The sequence below is a fragment of the Pygocentrus nattereri genome, chromosome 12 (genome assembly GCF_015220715.1).
Source record: "Pygocentrus nattereri isolate fPygNat1 chromosome 12, fPygNat1.pri, whole genome shotgun sequence".
Lineage (NCBI taxonomy): Eukaryota > Metazoa > Chordata > Actinopteri > Characiformes > Serrasalmidae > Pygocentrus > Pygocentrus nattereri.
This window is the reverse complement of record NC_051222.1, coordinates 3,246,662-3,266,130: the sequence shown is the minus strand read 5'-3', so window position 1 is coordinate 3,266,130 and position 19,469 is coordinate 3,246,662. Positions and strand designations below refer to the sequence as shown.

At 39.4% G+C, this 19,469-nt stretch overlaps 1 protein-coding gene across 3 annotated transcripts in view; it reads right to left on the bottom strand.

Moving 5' to 3' along the window:
- Nucleotides 1-18,579, bottom strand: part of LOC108410791 (NACHT, LRR and PYD domains-containing protein 12-like) — a 44,241-nt gene extending 25,662 nt beyond the window's left edge. For all 3 annotated transcript variants that reach the window (XM_017682055.2, XM_037543673.1, XM_037543674.1), the window contains exons 1-5: nt 18,512-18,579; nt 10,908-11,184; nt 9,208-9,300; nt 6,684-8,475; nt 3,312-3,485 (exon numbers count right to left, since the gene is read on the bottom strand). In XM_017682055.2, the coding sequence (XP_017537544.1) occupies nt 3,312-3,485; nt 6,684-8,475; nt 9,208-9,300; nt 10,908-11,175 (2,327 nt within the window). In that variant the 5' untranslated portion in view covers nt 11,176-11,184; nt 18,512-18,579. The remainder of the gene's footprint in view (nt 1-3,311; nt 3,486-6,683; nt 8,476-9,207; nt 9,301-10,907; nt 11,185-18,511) is intronic.
- Between the last annotated feature and the right edge of the window lie 890 nt (nt 18,580-19,469).

The following is a 19,469-nucleotide window of genomic DNA, read 5'->3' as shown; positions in this document are numbered from 1 at the left end:
GGTGTGTTCAGACAATTTGTAATGTAGCGCACTACTGCACAATGACTGTATGTACATTGGATTATTAGCATAGTTTATATTTCTGTATAGTTTACTGTATAGTTTACATTTAGTTCTATTTATGAATACTTTTGTTATAATATTGTTGCATGCTTATTTTATCTTTTTATTACTTTTTTTATCTTTTTATTACTTATTTTTATTACTATTTCATTGTACAGGGAAACAAAGCAACACATTTCTTTACTGTACATATACCAATAAAGCTAACTTGAATCTAAATTTCTGGTAATGTTGACATTTTTTGGGGGGGGGGGGGTGGGGGAGCTCCACCAACTTGTTGCCGAGAAGGGTGTAGAGTGTAGGAGAGTGTCCTTAGAGTTACTTCTTGCAAATGTAATGGCCTCATTTACATAACATTGGAGGCAAGAAGGGCTTTTCACACCTGCCATTTGGCAGTTCTTTGGGAGTTAAAGGTGTAACTGCCAAATGGCAGAGGTCTGGTAGTTCTAGTGTTAATGGTGATTTCACAGATGTGCAGGTTGTCTATGCAATGGGCACTAAAACTACCCATAATGTGACAGACCCTATTGTTTGAACTTTACACAGGTAACGATCTGGATGGTTCTTTAGTTCTGTGACCCAGAGAACACTGTCCATTATTTTCATGAACAATCTGAAAGGTTGACTTGTTGTTCCACATCCATTTGAGACGAGACTGATCCTAGAGAAGTCACCAGCATGTCTGGATGTTGTTTACCTATAACGTCTAGTGTGCATAGTAAGCCAGTTTCAGCCTCACCAAACTTGAATGTAGAATCAAAGAACTAAACTCCATACTCAGCCTTGGAAAATGTGCAATGAGCTCCAGATTAACTTTAACTAGAGGTCATATGTGCTTGCTGTGTTCTGTCCAATCAGCCATGTGATGCTTCTCCAGTGGTATGTGGTACAGTTTATTCTGTATTCCATCAACATTAGCAAAGCAACTTAAGTCCACGACAAGCTGTAATGTATTTTCTAAATCAGTGGTATAACAACAAGTAAACATATCAAACCTTTTTTAAAAATGGTTATACATACAGCTCCAAAAAGGGTTCTACTGTTGTTATGATGTCAGTCTTGTAAGAATAGAAGAGCTCTATTTGGTGCCGTACAGAACCATTTTCAGAAAGTTTGTATATAGAACCACATACACATTCTGCATCAATTGGAAGAACAATTTCACCAAGGAAAGAACCATGTAAGCATGAACTGGTTCTATACAGAACTCTTTACAACTCTACATAGAACCGGGCCTTTAGTAAAGGACACTTGAATAGCCATCTTTTTTAAGAGACTCCTGCACTGTCAGCCAGACTGAGGACAGGGATGGAGCTTTGTGTTGTGCTTTTTAAATAAAACACATACGTTTCTCTGCATCTTGGCCTGGAGATCCCAAATGGAGTTCAGTGTTTTGTTCATTATAACCTGTGATAGTGGTGGTAAACTATGCGCTCACTGCCATACAATTCAATCCATCTAACACTTTACTGCTATTTACTGTTTCATCATGTTGTGATAGAAAAGTGACGTCTGCTGTCAGGCAGAGTGAACAAGTTGGAGCTGTTTAAAATACCACAGAAATTTGCATGCTGGCCTGTGGTAACTGTATGAAATATATGTGTTTACCCTCTTAGGGCCCAGGTTTACTGCTGAAATGAACAATAATGCCCCACAAGGGCCCATCATTAGCCTGTATAAGGGGACGCAATAAGGGATCAGTGGATGATGGTCCACACAGGTCCTGCTTGCAGTTTGGCCCTATTAGTTTTACGGAAACACACACAAGGCCCTTATGGAGCCCATGGACTCCAATGGATTTTCTGATACAAAGCCGGGGAAATCATTGGTGATGTGGACACCAAGGAACTATGAGATTTGGACTCTCTTCACGGTTGAGCCCTCGATGTGCAGTGGAGAGTGACCTCCAAAGTTCCTCCTGAAGTCTACAATAATCTTTTTGATCTCATCTACATTGAGAGATATATTGCTATCTCTGCACCACTGTAGTACCATTAGCAAACTTGATGAGGTGATGTTGCGGATGTTGAGGTAATACTTGGTCAGTGGGAGAGGAGATGGTCTTCCTTGCTGGCTGTTTCGTGTTTCATGCTGCACATAGAAAATGTTCAGAGCATCTTGAAGCAAGGCATCACAATCACAGGCATGTGGTGTCACTTTACCCGTCTGACAGCTCAGGACAGGTTTGCTCTTGCTGAAGTCACATCATCTATGCTCTAATGTAGCCAGTTACGGATGCTGTATATTCCTCAGAATCAGCTGAAGTGTTATATGCAGCCCCCTTCCTGAACACGCTCCAGTCTATATGCTCAAAACTGTCCAGAAGCACTGTGGTTTAGCTGTTAGCCTAGCGCAGATGCCTCTCTGTTGGTGTTTTAGACACTTTCTCTTCCAGCTAGCAGCACCATCCAGGGTGTGGTTTCACAAAGCAGCTTAAGGTCATGGAGCACCTCCAACAGTCGTTTATTGCAGTTGAATTCTGTTTTCTAATCTGAGATTCTTCATTCTACAGAAATTCTCCCTTTTCTTAAACAAGACAGTGAGATTATAGGAACCGAGCAGCTGCCACTGACTCCTCTCTATACTGACGTACAGTATATTTAACAGATTGTGTTTTATAACTTTCATTTCTTTCTGCACTTTTGTGCTCAAATATCTTTTGTTACTTTGTTATGGTAATACATGTGTTTTGTATACCTTGTGCATGACGGGTTACTATATGTAGTGTTTTGCTCTATTTTTAGTGTTATATTGTTTGTTTTTACACCACTTACTGGCAGAATTTCTGACATGGGTGGTAAACTTAACTTGATTTGGCTTAAATTAGCATTAATTAAATTCATAATAAGAATAGTTATGACTTAAGTTAAATTCAATTAAATAAAATGAAGTAATAGTAATTACTCTTTTATATTTTTAATTTGTAATACCTATTAAGTATTAAAAAGTATAAAAAGCAAACAAATGCATATGTTTCTGTAATTCTATGGAACTGCATATTGTTGATTGATATCAAGTTGCTTCACACAATAATGAGCCAATGACACGATCAGAATCACCCGTTTCAGAAAATTCAGTTGGTTTCATGCAGTTAGCAATATACTCAGATTATTGTCAGCTTCATTAGAAAATATCCTGTCTGAAATATGTATATAACACAATACATACATACAGCACAATCATTAGCTGCATCCTCCTGTGATGCTGGAGTAGAACAGCGAAATGTCATCACATTTAGGAAATCTAACCTGAGTATCTCCAGTTTACAGTCCGAACTCTTCAGTCCATCAGAGAGCAGCTCTACACCGGAATCCTGCAGATCATTGTTACTGAGGTCCAGCTCTGTCAGAGAGGGGTTTTCTGTTTGTAGAGCTGCACTCAGCATTTTACCGGACTGTACAGTGAGGTTACATCCAGCAAATCTACAGAGAAGAAGAAAAGAAAGTGAGTAAAATATACGCACTCGTAACTTTACCTGCTCCATAAGCTCATTCTAACTGCACTACTGTTTATCTTTATACCCACAGACCTTAATCTGTCTGTGCCTTATGTCACTTTAATGTTCATTTCAGGACCTTCTTACATTCATATTACTCTTTATTCATCTATTTTTTTAAAATTAATGTTTATTTTTACGATTAGTGTTTTTTAAATGTCTATTTAAATTGACACTTTTCCCGTTTACCGTCTATGTAATGTTACTGTTACACCATGGGGTCTGAGAGTAACGCAGTTTCAGTGCACTGTACTGTATGTCCTGTACATGTTGTAGTACTGACAATAAAGCTGATGTGACGTGACAAAGAGGTGGACTTAATGAAGCGGCTGGTCCATGTGAATGTGAAGGAATATTTATGTAATTTAATTGTACATAAATGATTGAAATAATTACTGTAATGTATTTACTGCATTAGCTGTATAAATAGTTTGATTGCTAGTGAATGACTAACTGTATATTCATTTATTAAATTCTGTAGTTGTGTAGATCATTGTCCTGTTTGGTTAATGCAACTTATCTGCAGTTGTTTGTGGTTTGTGTAGATTTTAATTTCATATATGTATTAATGTGTATTAATTAAATTGAGGAGTTGGCCGTATCATCTGGAGATCATGAGTTCGATCCTTGATGATCCAAGAATCCTAGAGAGCACAATTGTCCTCGCTCTCTCTGGGTGGGTAGGATGACCCCCCCCCGCCCCTTAATAATAATAATAATAATAATAATAATATATTTAATTTAAAAGCTCCTTTCTCGACACTCAAGGACACTGTAGAAAATGTAGGGTTATATATAAAAAAATAAATAAAAAAAAACATCAACAGAGAGAGTAGGCTAATTTGAACAGGTGAGTTTTAAGACTTGATTTGAAAAGAGGAAAAGAGTCAATGTTACGGATGTCAGGTGGGAGGGAGTTCCAGAGTTTGGGAGCAGAGCGGCTGAAAGCTCTGCTCCCCATGGTACTCAGACGAGCAGAAGGTACAGAGAGATGAATGGAAGAGGAGGATCTGAGCGAGCGAGTAGAAGTTGCGATTTGGAGAAGATTTGACAGATAAAGGGGGGCAAGATTATGTGTGGCCTTAAATGTGTGGAGGAGAAATTTGTATTCGATCCTATCTTTAACAGGGAGCCAGTGGAGCTGTTGAAGGACAGGTGTAATGTGATGGAATGAAGGAGTTTTAGTGATAATACAGGCAGCTGCATTCTGAACCAGCTGAAGCTTATGGAGGGATTCATGAGGAAGGCCAAAGAGAAGAGAATTACAGTAGTCAATGTGGGATGTAACAAGACTATGAACTAGAATAGATGCAGTATGGGGGGTGAGGGAAGGGCGTAGACGATTGATGTTACGCAGATGGAAATATGCAGACCGGGTTACATTACTAATGTGAGAGCGGAAAGATAAACAGTTATCTAAGATGACACCCAAGCTCTTAACCTGAGGTGAGGGGGAGAGTGATGTACTGTCAATTTGGATAGAGAAAATATCCACTTTCGATAATGTGGATTTGGAACCACAAAGCAAAATTTCAGTTTTATCACTGTTAAGTTTTAGGAAATTAGAGGTGAACCAGGATTTTATTTCAGATAAAAGGGAAGAGGGCGGGAACAAAGTACTTAGTTTGCTAGATAGATAGAGCTGGGTGTTATCTGCATAGCAGTGGAAATGGATGTCGAAAGAGTGAAAAATATTGCCAAGGGGCAGAAGGTAAATGATGAAAAGTAGGGGCCCCAGGACAGAACCCTGGGGTACACCAGAAGAAACAGGAGAAGACTGAGACCTGAAAGATATGAGTTGAATGAACTGAGTGCGGCCTGAGAGATAGGAATGAAACCAGTCGAGTGCGATATGATTAATGCCAATGGAAGATAGTCTGTTAAGGAGGATAGTATGAGAAATAGTGTCGAAGGCTGCGCTCAGATCTAGAAGAATGAGAATGGAAATAAACCAGAATCAGCTGTCATGACAAGGTCATTAGTGATCTTAAGAAGAGCAGTTTCTGTGCTATGGAGGGGGCGAAGACCAGACTGGAATTGTTCATAGAGACAATTTTGGGATAGGTAGGAATGAATTTGAGTAGCAATAACTTTTTCAAGTATTTTGGAAATGAAAGGGAGGTTAGAAATCGGGCGAAGGTTATTAAAGTTGTTGGGGTCTCTTCTCCCCCATGAACTCAAAGCAATGCTAATCAGCGCAGGCGTCTGTTAGCTGACGTGAAAGATCTGGTTTCACAGGTCTCAGAGGAAGCCTGCGCCAACCTTCATCCTCCTAGTGTTGGTAGTATCGTGTGATTGGGGGAGTCATAACTAGCAGGTGGAATTGGAAGCGACTAAATTGGGGAAGAAATTGGGTAAAAATGATTCATTATTTCTCAAACTGCAGCTAGGAGATCACTGAACCTTGTATGATGTGGAGAAAGGGTTTACTGTTCTTGTTTTGGTCCTGGAAGAACATTGTTTCATTTCAGTGTGTACTTGTAAACAGCTCAAATGATAATAAAGCCTGACTTGACCACTTGAAATACCTGAACTCCATAATAAGAAGGGATGTTCACATACATTTGGCTATATAGCATAGTCTTCTAAAGGGTTAAATAGGCCTACTATTCATTTAGAAATGTACTTCATTTAGAAATTGAATATTAAAAGTTCAAATATAGTCAAAACGCCTTTTTTCAGAGATTTTCAGCTAAATTAGCAATGAAAAACATACAATGCAGCACACCTGTTTTAAACTGGCCCACATTGTTCATCATTCTGGCCCATTTCTACTGTGCACTCATAAAATGTATATCATGTCACAGTATATTCACTAGTTTACTTATTTCAGCAGCAGTACTTGAATTTCATAATGAGTTAAAATAACCCAGGAAGATTTGCTACATATTTTGAAGGTTGGTCAGCAAGGCATTCAAAATCAAGTCAGAGAAAACATCTGTAGCTCACCGAAGCTTTGTGCACTGCTTTTGTGTATTTTAAATTTCTTCTACAGAAGTTTAAAATACCAGTTAAAATGAGACTCGCAAGCTCACCTAAGATGTCCTCATTATGTAGCTATTAGGATTTCATTTTACAAAATAAATAACTAAATAAATGAAACATTCATGAAAACAGTACTTACAGAGCTCGTCTTGTGCTTTTCACCACTGGCAGTAGGTTCCTCAGTCCTTCGTCTGATGGCCTGTATTTCTTCAGCTCAAACTTCTCTTGAGTCTCTTCTGACATCAGCAACACAAACACCAGAGCTGACCACTGTGTAGATGACAGATTCTGTGTTGAGAGATCTCCTGAGTTCAGGTATTCCTGAATTTCAGTTGTCAGTGAATTGTCTTTCAGTTCACTCAGGCTGTGGAAGAGATTGATGCTCTTCTCAGAGTGTTTTTTCTTCTTGATCTTTCTTTTAATGTAGTCTGCAGTGTCCTTTAGACTCTCTTCTTTGATGTCCATTTCTGGCTGCAGACTCTTAAGGAGCCTCTGATTGGACTCCAGGGAGAGGCCACAAAGGAAGCGGAGGAAAAGGTCCAGATGTCCATTTTCACTCTTCATGGCCTTATCCACTGCTGTCTTGAGGAGATCACCCAGTGTATGTTTAAACGTCCACTTTATTCTCTCACGTTTGGTTTGAAGGAGTGGGTTACCTTTATCTCTGAATGTGAGGAAGACAAAGGCGGCAGCAAGAAACTCCTGGAAACTCAAATGGACAAAACAGAAAATCTTCTCATCCTTTTTAAAGATTTGTGTACAAACTCCAGAGTAGACTACAGCTTCATCAACATCAATGCCACATTCTTTCAGATCCTTCTCATAGAATATGAGTTGTCCTTTTAGTAACTGGAGGAAAGCTAGTTTTCCGAGCTTCAGTACACCCTCTACTCCCAGTCTGTCTCTCTCAGATGGGGGAACTGTACTGTCCTCACGTTGCATTGTGCTGTATTTCTCAATCTTTTTTCTCGTCTGAAACAGCAGGAATCGTGTGTACATTTCTGTAAGAGTCGTGGGAGCATTTTTCAAGTCTTTGTCATCCTTCAACATTTCCTGTAGCACTGTGGCTGAGATTGAGCAGAAGACTGGAATGTGACACAAAATGTGGAGACTTCTTGCTGTCTTAATGTGTGAAATGATTCTGCTGGCTTGATCTTCATCCCTGATTCTCTTCCTGAAGTACTCCTCCTTCTGTGGGTCATTGAATCCACGTATTTCTGTCACATGATGAATGTACTCGGGTGGAATCTGTTTGGCTGCTGCTGGTCGAGTGGTTATCCAGATAAGAGCAGAGGGAAGAAGCTCTCCTTTGATGAGGTTTGTTATTAGTCTATCAATGGTGGTCTCCTCTGTTACTTTAGATAGTTTCTTCTGATTAAAATCAAGAGTAAGTTTACTTTCATCCAGTCCATCTAATATAAAAACCACCTTACACTTGTCATTCAGGATCTCCCTCACATCCACATTGTGGAACTCATCATGGAAGTAAAGCAGAAGACTCCAGAGGCTGTACTGATCCTCTTTGATCACGTTCAGCTCCCGAAAGGGAAGAAACAGAATGAAATCTAAATCCTGGTTGCATTTGTCTTCAGCCCAGTCAAGAATAAACTTGTGTACAGAGGCTGTTTTTCCCACTCCTGCTATTCCCAATGTAAGTACTTTAGTACCAAACTCATTTTGACTGGATCGTGTTTTGAAAATGTCACTGAACTTGATTGGTTTTTCCTCTATTTTGGGATAAAAACTTTCTATCTGTCTCACTTCGTGCTCAGTGTTCACTCCTCCTGTGCAGCCTTCAATCACATAAAGTTCAGTGTAAATGTCCTTCAAAAGCAAATTATCCCCTTCTAGTGAAGTTCTGTCATACAGCTTTGCCAACTTTACCACAAAATGTCTTTTCAGTGCGTCTTTTACAGCTCCATCTTCTTTAGCTGCTAAAACGTAACAAGAAAACTAAATGTTATTCCATTTTTAGTGACGTGAGTAAGGCTGAGTGGTTTTGACTAAACTTGTATTATACAGAATTTCTTCTGTTTTCATCTTTCTTTACCACACTTTTCATTTTGCACACTAGTACGACTTATATTAGTTAAAAACAAGGATATATCAGAAAGACAGTAATAAAACTTTTACTAATAAGGCTTAACAGAAAGTCCACCTATGATACATACTACACAAATTTCTTATTACATTTTATGCATATAATGTAAACTGTCTTCTTTCTCGCTTTCAGTACAGCACAGAGGAATAAATGTTATACAGTAATTAGTTATATGTGTCTACAAAGCTATACAGCAATTAGTGGATTTGGTACATATTCTAACATGTTAAGTTTAAAAGGTATATTTTGAAGATATTTCAAATAGAAGCATAGACTTTTCTACATGGCCAGTATGTGCCAGAGTGATGCCAAGATTGCTGGAATGTAAAGGCTTTTGAACTTACAAGCTTCCTCATGAACTACATGTTACTTTCAATTGAAAACTCCAAATCCTGCATAGTCTATGACCGGCTTAACCCCCGTCTGGAAAGCTGGCCCACAGTATACAAACCCCCCATCACCCTAAATACAGAGAATTGCATTATGAGCACCATGATGTTTACTTTTCTATCACTGCCATACACTTGTGAAGATGATGGCGATGATGATGTGTTGAGTTTACCTGCAGTAAGAGCACTAACTGAGACTCCAGTCTGAGCTGCAGTGGAGGAGGCTGCTGCAGTCTTACCAGTTTCCTCTTCACTTCTGTCTCCACCTGAGAGAGTGAACATTAGTAATGAATAAGCAGTACAAAACAAAAATACACACAAAACAAAACAAAAAAACATCCCTGAGCAATTATTAATTAGTAGGGAGAATAAAAAGATAAAACAAATGATGTCTCATGTTCTGCCATGCTAGACAGAGTCTACTTTCCCAAAAAAGTGATATAACACAGAGAGGAGGTACCAAACAGCTGTAACTGTACAGCCAAGCACATCACTGCTTCTGAAAGCATGCACATGATGCTTCAGGCATAATTTCTTGATTTGAGTGCAGCTTACATTTCCATTAAGTCAATGGAAAGTCTCTTCAATCTCTAAAGGAGGAAATTCCTCAGTAATTTGTTGGTGCACACTCTGTTTGGATGATATAGAGAAAGTAGTCAAGAATCCACAATTGATAATAAAATTGGTTCTTCGGTTTTGTCGTTTCCAAGAGCTGTCCCATCTGCCCGGGTCTAGACATGTATAAGTATCTCTAATATGTTCTATGTTATTGCCCTAATAACTGACTGTAAGAAATAAAGGATATCAACAAATAGTGAAAAAGGATAAAAAGTAATGAAAAAAGACTTCAGCCACTGAGTTCTTGTGGAAGGAAGGAAAAGGCCTTCTCTTTACTGTTCATCTACTGGTGCATGACTTTAATGCTGTTAATGAATATTCCTATTTTGACCCTTTAAATCACGGTTTTGTCCCCCAAACCATTGTTATTTGCATGCTGTATGTTCCTAACCACTGGCTGATTTATGAAGATCAACACACTTGTCTCATTTCATTTGTGTTTTCTCTAATCTCTAATCCCATGTTGATGAAAGACTAAGGCACATGTGTCAGACTTCAGTGCAATGCCTCAATAAACACATGCGAGTCAACTCATTGGCTACTTAGTAAGGCCTTCATGAGTTAAACAAGAAATTTGTGATCAGTGTTCAACTTGAGCGTCAAGAGACATGATGTCACTGTGACACGGTTAGTCACAGTATGTGACGGTTACCCCACCATTAACTTAGTACCAATTATGATACAACACAGAATACAATGATCTGCCTTCCGCCCAGTGACCGCTGGGATAGGCTCCAGTACACCCTCACAACCCTGAGGGAGAAGCAGCTTAGAAAATGTGTGTGTGTGTGTGTGTGTGTGTGTGTGTGTAGGTATATGAATTACATTTTAGTTGAAACCCTAAATTTAAAGAGGACCCTCTTGATTTTATAGCCCAGTGTGTCCTGAATTTCATTTTCAGTGTGGGCTGTTAAATTCAAAAGGTGTCCCACTTATTAACCCCTAGAGCTGTAGCACTCAGGACGGTAGTGGACATGTTATGTTTTATGCTTTATTGGTCCTTCAAAAAAAAACTAATTTTGCTGCCTATCTATGCCAATCTGGGAGCAGCACAGCATCACCAGTCTGGGGAAATGGAGCGTTAAGTACCTTCTCCAAGGACATGACCAGGTATACCTAGTAAGTTGTGGGATTTAAACCCACAAACTTCTGGTTGATGACTCATTTTCTCCCACCCCTAGTCTACCAGACACCTTGTAGATCAAATTAAATCACACAACACCCCCTTTCTGTGGCCTGTAACTACATATTTTACCATCTTTGAGTTTTGTTGTTAGCTCCTCAGCCAGTTGGTTCTGGTTCATCTTCTTCAGGATAGCCAGTGTGACCTCTACAGCTCTGTTGTATCCATATCTCTGCACCATCTGATCCACAGTGTCAGGTCTGTCTGCCCTCTCCAGAAAAGCCTTTTGGATGGAGGTGAATCCTTCCACACCATTAATCAGATGCCACTGGAATGTTTTCAGGTCCTCTTGCCCAAAGTTTTGAAGACTGTTCAGCAACTCTTGTTGATTTGTTGCCATTTTATATAGCTAGAAATGAAGACAGACACCAGAGTGAAGTATAATAGAAGGTTCTGGTGACTGAAAGGAAAACAGGAACATGTAGCAGTAAGTGTTTCTAAAAACAGACCATTAGTTGTTTAAAGGAATCTGCTTTAAAAAACACTCAATGTATGTTTAGTGTCACTGATAAAAATACCAAGAGACTACAAATTCAGATAACTGACTTTTTTATATACTGTTGTAAATTTTAAATGTAAATAAAAACAAAATGCCATGATGTGCATGTAGCCCCTTGTAAATTTGTGGCTAACTTTTATTTCATTTCATAAAGTAACCTTGCTTTAAAATGTTGAAAATAATTTTAAAAACTGTATAAAATGTTAAAATGCCGAGTATGATACTCAGGAGTTAAGTGTTCTCATTTGCTGTCAAAAGTTGTCTACCTCTGTTGTACACCTGGCCTGTTGACTGGCGCTCTGTCTGTGTGGGGGAGGGAGGAGAAGAGTGGTGTTGAGCGGGTGTAGAGAAAGGAAGGGGCGAGAGGTGAACACTGCAGCGACCGGTAGAAAAAGTCATGTAAAACACATTATATTTCTAGTTCTCTTCAAGTCAAGAGCCAGGTGGTCAATCAGAGAACCCCCAGAGTGGCCTGTCCTGACTGAGTGTGGGAAACGGGGGAAACTCTCCCTCATAAAGTGAAGTTCTGCCTTTAGTTACGGCTGCTGTTGGCATTAAGCTCTGCTGGTATCGGAGGACTTCCGGTTGAACGATGTAGGGAATGGCAGCATAGTTCGCAGCTCCCGCCAGTCAGGGACAATTAACCCCCCTTCCTCAATGAACTACAAACTTAATTCAAATTGAAGCTACAGGGATGAGTGGGGGAACCCGTCAGAAAAGCCGGAAAAATCCGAAAACGCAGGAAAAGACGCAAGAATTCATAATGGAAGCTAGCCGTGAAACAGAGGCTAATAGTGGTGAGCTAAAGACAACATGCCAGAACTATACAAATACTTGACCTACATCAGTAAAGAAATCCGCGAACTCAGAGAGGAGATGAAAAATGACATAACGGCCCTCGACGCGAGTTTTAAACAGGAGTTTGCCCATTTTAAGGAGGATGTCAACAACAGATTGAAGGAAAATAGAGACGAACTAAGGGACCAGAGGGAAAGTCTTAACGAGGCCCAAACACGCATTGAGGAGCTCCAGACGGTTAACATGGAAGTTAAGGGTGCACTGTTGACGGCCCTCCGCGAGCACAAAAAACTAGAGGAAAAGCTAACAGACCTCGAAGGAAGGTCCAGGAGGAACAACATGCGGATATTCGGGGTCCCGGAAAATTCAGAGGGGGACTCGGTCACCCACTTTGTTGAGGAGTTATTACACAGAGAGTTGTCTCTGCCCGAAGGGACCGAACTGCTGATTCAACGAGCACACCGAGCGGCAGCAAGGAGACCCGGTCCCGGTGAGACTCCGAGGTCCATAATCATAAACTTTCTCCGGTTTGATACGAAGGAGATGGTATTAAAGAAAGCCTATGAAAGGCGGATTAAACTTGGCAATACACCCCTGTTCTTTGACAACGACTACGCGGCCGGGGTGGTACAGAAGCGCAGAGCCTATACGGAGATTAAAAAGACTCTCAAGGTGAAAGGCATTCGGTTCCAAACGCCCCTGACCAGTATCAGGATCCACTGGACGGACGGACCTCGGCTGTACAGCAGCGCGCAAGAGGCAGCGAAAGAGATGAGGAAAAGGGGAATGGATGTACAGGTGAAGGAAGCGGACGAGGGGCGCGCGATGGAAGAGTGGATACAGGTGGCATCGCAGTGGCAACGTGTCGGGGAACCACGGGCGCAAGGAGGAGTAACTCAACGCGCGAGAGGGAAACTGCAGGAGTTTAGGAGAATCGAGGACGGAGAAAACATTTAATGGAAAGCGGACAGGCAGACGTGAATAAGGTCTCAATTTAAAATGAACATAGATCACGGTCTAAATGTATAGTAAGATATGATGAGGAACAGTGAACTAGTGCTGTATTTTATATTCATTTATACATCGTTTATAATTACAGAGGAAGGCTTAGTGCTTGTATAGTTTAATGGTACTTGGGGGAAGAGACTATGTCATGGGAATACCCCAGGAGGTTATATGCGTTTATTCATTTCCTTATGGTTAAATACACATTGTTTAATAGGCGAAGGCTTACCTTGCACAAAAGAGGCTTTTCATAAGTTTAGTTAGGCTGGTGGAGTTGGAATGTAGAGATATTTTGGACACTACTAGAAGCCAAGGGGGTCTTTACGTAGGACCTCTACTTACCTCTAGTGAGGGGCCCCACCATTATTGGGGGACTTTCCCCTCTCCTTCCAGCAGGGATGTGGGCATGTTTAAAGAAGCCCAATGTTATCGGAAACAAAGTTCTGGTGTTAGAGTACGAATTGTTGTTCGAGTTGCAAGTGTCAGTGGGAAAGACAGAGAAACTTTAAGCAAAGGAGGAAATGCAATATAGTCAACTTAAAGTGGTGTCTTTGAATGTGAATGGGTTGAATGATCCAATTAAAAGGGGGAAGGTCATAGCAAAATTAAAAAAAGAAAGTTCACAGATTAGTTTTCTACAAGAAACACATTTATCGGATCAGGAGCATGATAAATATAAAAAAATGGGATTTAAAAACACACACTATAGCTCTTTTAAAAATGGGAAGAAAAGGGGGGTAATGATTTTCATTTCAAATGCAGTAAAATTTGAGACCTTAAAAGAAATGAAGGATAAAGAGGGAAGATACATACTGGTTAAAGGGAAAATTGATAATCAAATAGTTACACTTGTCAATGTCTATACACCCCCTGACAGTGCTAAGAGTTTTTTCAAGAGCTTCTTCGAAGTTGTTGTTCAAGAAATAGAAGGGAAACTGATATGTGGAGGTGATTTTAACATCACGCTGAACCAAGTCTTGGATACAACTAGTGCAAAGAAAAGTAGCAAAACCCCAGTGAGACGATACTTAAATACTGTATTATTAGAGCTGGGAATTATTGATGTATGGAGAGAACTACACCCATTTGAAAGGGACTTCACATTCTATTCAGCCCCTCACTCAGTCTATACTAGAATAGATTATTTCTTCATGAATAGAGCAGACAGATTTAGGATAGAAGAGTGTAAAATCGGAGTAGCTGACTTGTCGGATCACTCCATTCTCCACTAGACACTAAACATGAGCAGCAGGAAAAGGAATACAACGTGGAGAATGAATGTTGGTGTACTAAATAATACAGAATTTGTTGAAGAGATTAAAACAGAAATGAATACATATAGGAAAGAGAATGATAATGGAGAGGTAGATTTCACTGCTCTTTGGGATGCCATGAAAGCAGTTATGCGGGGAAAACTAATATCTCGAACAACATACAATAAGAAAGTTAGGCTTAAGTTATATCAGATGAAGATTGAAGAACTTAAAAAAATGGAGCAACATCATAAAGCCTCAAAAGATGTAGGTTTAATTCAACGAATTAAGGAAGTGAGGACAGAAGTGAATGAGATACTTCGAGACGAAGTGGAATTAAAATCTAGACTTCTGAAGCAGACTTATTACAAAACAGGCCCCAAAGCTACAAAATTACTAGCGAGGCGAATAAGAAAACAAAAACTCACGAACACAATTCATAAAATCAGAGACCACACAACTAATTCACTAGAACTTGATCCAGGAAAAATAGAAAAAGCTTTTGAAAAGTTCTATAGGAAACTATATACACAACCGGATTCGGCAGACGAAGAACTAATAGGAAACTTTTTGGGTTCGTTAGATCTACCAACAATAGGAGAGAAACAGAAAGAATATATAAATTCATATATCACAGCAAAGGAACTGGAAGAAGCCATTAAAAAGTTAAAATCAAATAAAGCCCCAGGAAGTGATGGATTCCCAGCCGAATGGTATAAAATGTTTAAAAAGGAATTAGAACCAATGTTATTAGCAGCATTCAATGAAACCTTAAAAAAAGGCAAGATTCCTCCCTCTTGGAGGGAAGTAATAATCACAGTTCTTCCCAAGGAGGGGAAGGATAAAGAATTCTGCCAAAATTATAGACCAATATCAATATTAAATTGTGATTATAAGATATATACGACCATCCTGGCTAAGAGACTTGGAAAATTTATGACAGAATTAATTAATGAAGACCAATGTGGCTTTATTAAGAGGCGTCAAACACAAGATAATATAAGGAGGACTTTACATATAATTGAGCAAGTAACGAAAAGTGGAGAAAGTGCACTGCTGCTCAACTTAGATGCAGAAAAAGCTTTCGATAGCGTCAGTTGGAAATTTTTATATCTTAGTTTAGAAAGATTCGGTTTCAATATAGATTCAGTAAACATAATTAGAACACTTTATCAAGACCCGATAGCGAGAATTAAAATAAATGGCAGTCTCACGGACTGGTTTAAACTGGGAAGATCTACTAGACAGGGCTGTTGCTTATCACCAACTCTCTTTGCAATATTCATAGAGCCTTTGGCCCAAGCAATAAGAGAAGATGAAGGTATAGCAGGGATAGAAGTAAAGGGTACAGAACATAAAATTGGATTATTCGCAGATGATGTTATGATTAGTCTAAAACAACCGGATGTCTGTCTTCCAAGACTTATGGAAAGACTGGACTCATTTCACTACTTGTAAGGTTATAAACTCAATGTGACCAAAACACAGGTGCTATCCATAAACTATACCCCACCCCAAGCCATTCAACAAGCATATAAGTTCAAATGGAAAGCAAGAACGATAAAATATCTAGGTGTAAATATTAGTAGTGACTTAACACAATTGTACAAAATTATTTTTGGGACTCTAAATCAAGAAATCCAAAAAGATATGGATAGATGGTCAATATTAACATTGGATTTTAGTTCCAGAATAGAAATCATGAAGATGAACATTTTACCAAGAATCCAATATTTATTCCAATCATTACCAATAGACATCCCTGCATCACAATTCAAATAATGGAATAAAAAAACCTCACGCTTCATTGGGGGGGCAAGGATAAAATTTACAACTCTTCAGATTCCCAAAGACAGAGGAGGATTAGCTTTACCGAACCTCTTAGAATATTATTATGCGGCACAGATTCGACCCTTAGTGTATTGGTGTGATCCTGAATATACTGCAAGGTGTAAAGATATTGAATTGACAGGAGAGGGATACCATATTCAAAGTGTAATTGCTAACAGGGACATGTTTAGAAAATATAAGACCAGGCTCGATTCAGTTACTATATTCACTTTAGAAATCTGGTTTATGGTAGTTCGGAAATACGATTTGGAGAGGGAAATAAAAATTCTGAACTGGCTGACGTGTGATTCTAAATTTAAACCAGGGGAAATGGATAGAAATTACAAACAATGGATGAACAAGGGGATTACAGCAATATGCACAATAATGGAACAGGGCAAAATTAAAAGCTTTCAAAAACTGAAGAGGGAATTTGGATTGGAAGATTGTGACCAGTTCAGATACTACCAAGTTAGAGATTACTTTGAGAAGGATATAAAGCCAGATCTTCCCCAGGAGATAAACCAAATTACAGTACTAATATGTAATGCATATAGGAACATTGCGGGGAAGGTGGTATCATCGTTATACCAGGGACTGCAGAAAAACAAAAACCTCTACACTGTAAATAAGAGACAGATGGGTAAAAGAAAGCAAAATACAGATATCTGAGGAGGACTGGTTCAATATTTGTGAAATTCAGCAAACCACCACCAACTCCAGGATGTGGAAGGAATTTTGTTGGAAAAACATTATCAGATTCTTTATAACTCCTAAATCAAAAAGCAAATTTTCAAGTACACAACAAACATGCTGGAGAGGGTGTGGGGAGCAGAATGCAGGTCACAGTCATGTATTTTGGGAATGTAATAAAATAGCTAACTATTGGAATGATGTGTGGGTGGGCATTAGAACTATTTTGGGGTATGAGATACCAAAGACATGTAAGATACTATACCTATGTAACCTGACAAAGGACATCATACAGCACGAGGACACATATTTAGTAAAAATTCTGTTGGCTGCAGCCAAGAAGGCTATTACTAGGAAGTGGCATAAAGAGGATCCTCCCATTCGGAGGAACTGGTTGGACACAGTCGAGGAGATCCTCGGAATGGAACATCTTACACACAGATTGAGACTCCAACAAACAAAATTCAATGGGAAATGTAAGAAATGGGACGAATGGAAGTCACACAACAGAGACACCACAGGAATCTTTGAAAAAGACGATATGTGAATATTATTTTATCCCACTGACACTGTTATGTTCTGTTATTGTTTTTGTTTTCTTATATATAATGAAAATAAAAATTTGAGTCAAAAAAAAGCTCTGCTGGTATCATCCCAAACGGCTGTCATGCTACCTGCTGGCTGGAGCTCGCCCTCTCGTGAGATTAGGAGTGAGACTTGGAGACCCACCAGTTGCTGGTGCAACTTCTACACCACCTCAGGAAACCAGATAGCGGTCTGAGCTGCCTCTCAGACTTCCTCTGGACAAGCTGGATTTCCCTCTCAGAAGCAAGGTAGCAGCTCTCCACTCCATCCCCCATCTTAGACCCCGAGTGAGTCAAGGCAAGTTAAGTGTTTTTTTTCTGCGCGAAGCGGCCATTTAGTTTGAGGCCCCCACGTACATGAGCAGCGTTCGGGCCCACCACGAGAGACACACCCACACAGAGAAAAGGGGTACCCCATATTTATTTCCTCTTATTTCAGTATTTCTGACCAGATTAATTTAAAGTTTACTGGTACAGTTTGAGTGTGAGTGTGCCCACGTTAGTGCTGTGTATTAATAGGGTATTACTATACATTTCTGGGAAACCATTGAACGCTAAATTGTGTATTTTATGTTTTTTTTTTTTATTCTTTTGTTATGTGACCAAAAGAGAGAGCAGATTTGAGTGACCAAATTGAGTGAACTATTTTTTTCTAAGCTGGTTTTAATAAATACCCCAGCCCAAGATCCAGTAATTCTCTGTTTATTTTTATTAATCATTAGAGGCTGGGTTTTGTTTTGTTGTAAGTTATAATAGCCACATATCTAGAGTGTTACTCTAGGTACTCCAGTCTTATTGGGTAAGCTAAATTATAACTGAGGTAAAATATTATTCAGAAGGGTTCCTGCACTAGCCTGTATTCATAACTATGCCTGTTTGATTTAAGCATTTTTCTAACAGCTCCTAATTAAAGTAATAGAGCATGAACTCGGATAGCATAGCCTAGAGTTAAGGGGGCGCTACATGCAGGTCATTTAATCTCTATATTTAATTGAAAATAGTAAGAGCACTAACTGAGACTCCAGTCTGAGCTGCAGTGGAGGAGGCTGCTGCAGTCTTACCAGTTTCCTCTTCACTTCTGTCTCCACCTGAGAGAGTGAACATTAGTAATGAATAAGCAGTACAAAACAAAAATTTACAAAAAACAGAACAAAAAAAAACATCTCTTGAGTAATTATTATGGAGTCGGGAGAACAAAAAAAATAAAACACATGCTGTCCAATGTTCTGGTGCCCTGTGACAGACTGGCAACCTGTCCAGACCAGTATGCTGCTTTCCGCCTGATGACAGCTGGTATAGACTCCAGATAAGCGGTTTAGATGGGGTGTGTGTGTGTGTGTGTGTGTGTGTGTGTGTGTGTGTTCTATTATACTAGATGTAACCCACCTAATTTGGTGCATTATCAGGATCAAAAAGAGTTTCTTTGTTTCATGGTGTAATACCTATGTTTGACCAGTAGGTGGAATGTATGTACTACTGACGCACTTATGGCCATCTTGAACAAAAAGTCAGACCAACGCATTGCTGACGAGAGAGAGAGAGAGAGAGAGACAGAGAGAGAGACAGAGAGAGGAAACGCTGCATCAGTGATCATGATTCGTTTTACCATTCTCTGATTTTGTCTTCAGTCTTCAGAAAGAACATCTGAAATGTCCATCTACATCAAGATGCCCAGGGTTAGTTTACAGAACTACAGAATACAAAAATATCACAAATGTGTAACTTCACAGTGTTGACCAGAACTCTGGGTCTTAAGATAGACAGCAGGCCATTTACTTGCTCTTTCAGCGCTTCAGCTCTGGAGTTTCTAAAAGACATTTAACCAGAAAAACAAAAACCGGTCAGAACACATTCCAGTCAGATCCAGTACATCAACCCAAGTCAGTGAAGTACAACTGAAGTACCCACCAAATATTTTTGTTCATGTGTACTTTGTTTACTTTTATTTAATTACAAATAATGCAAATGATTC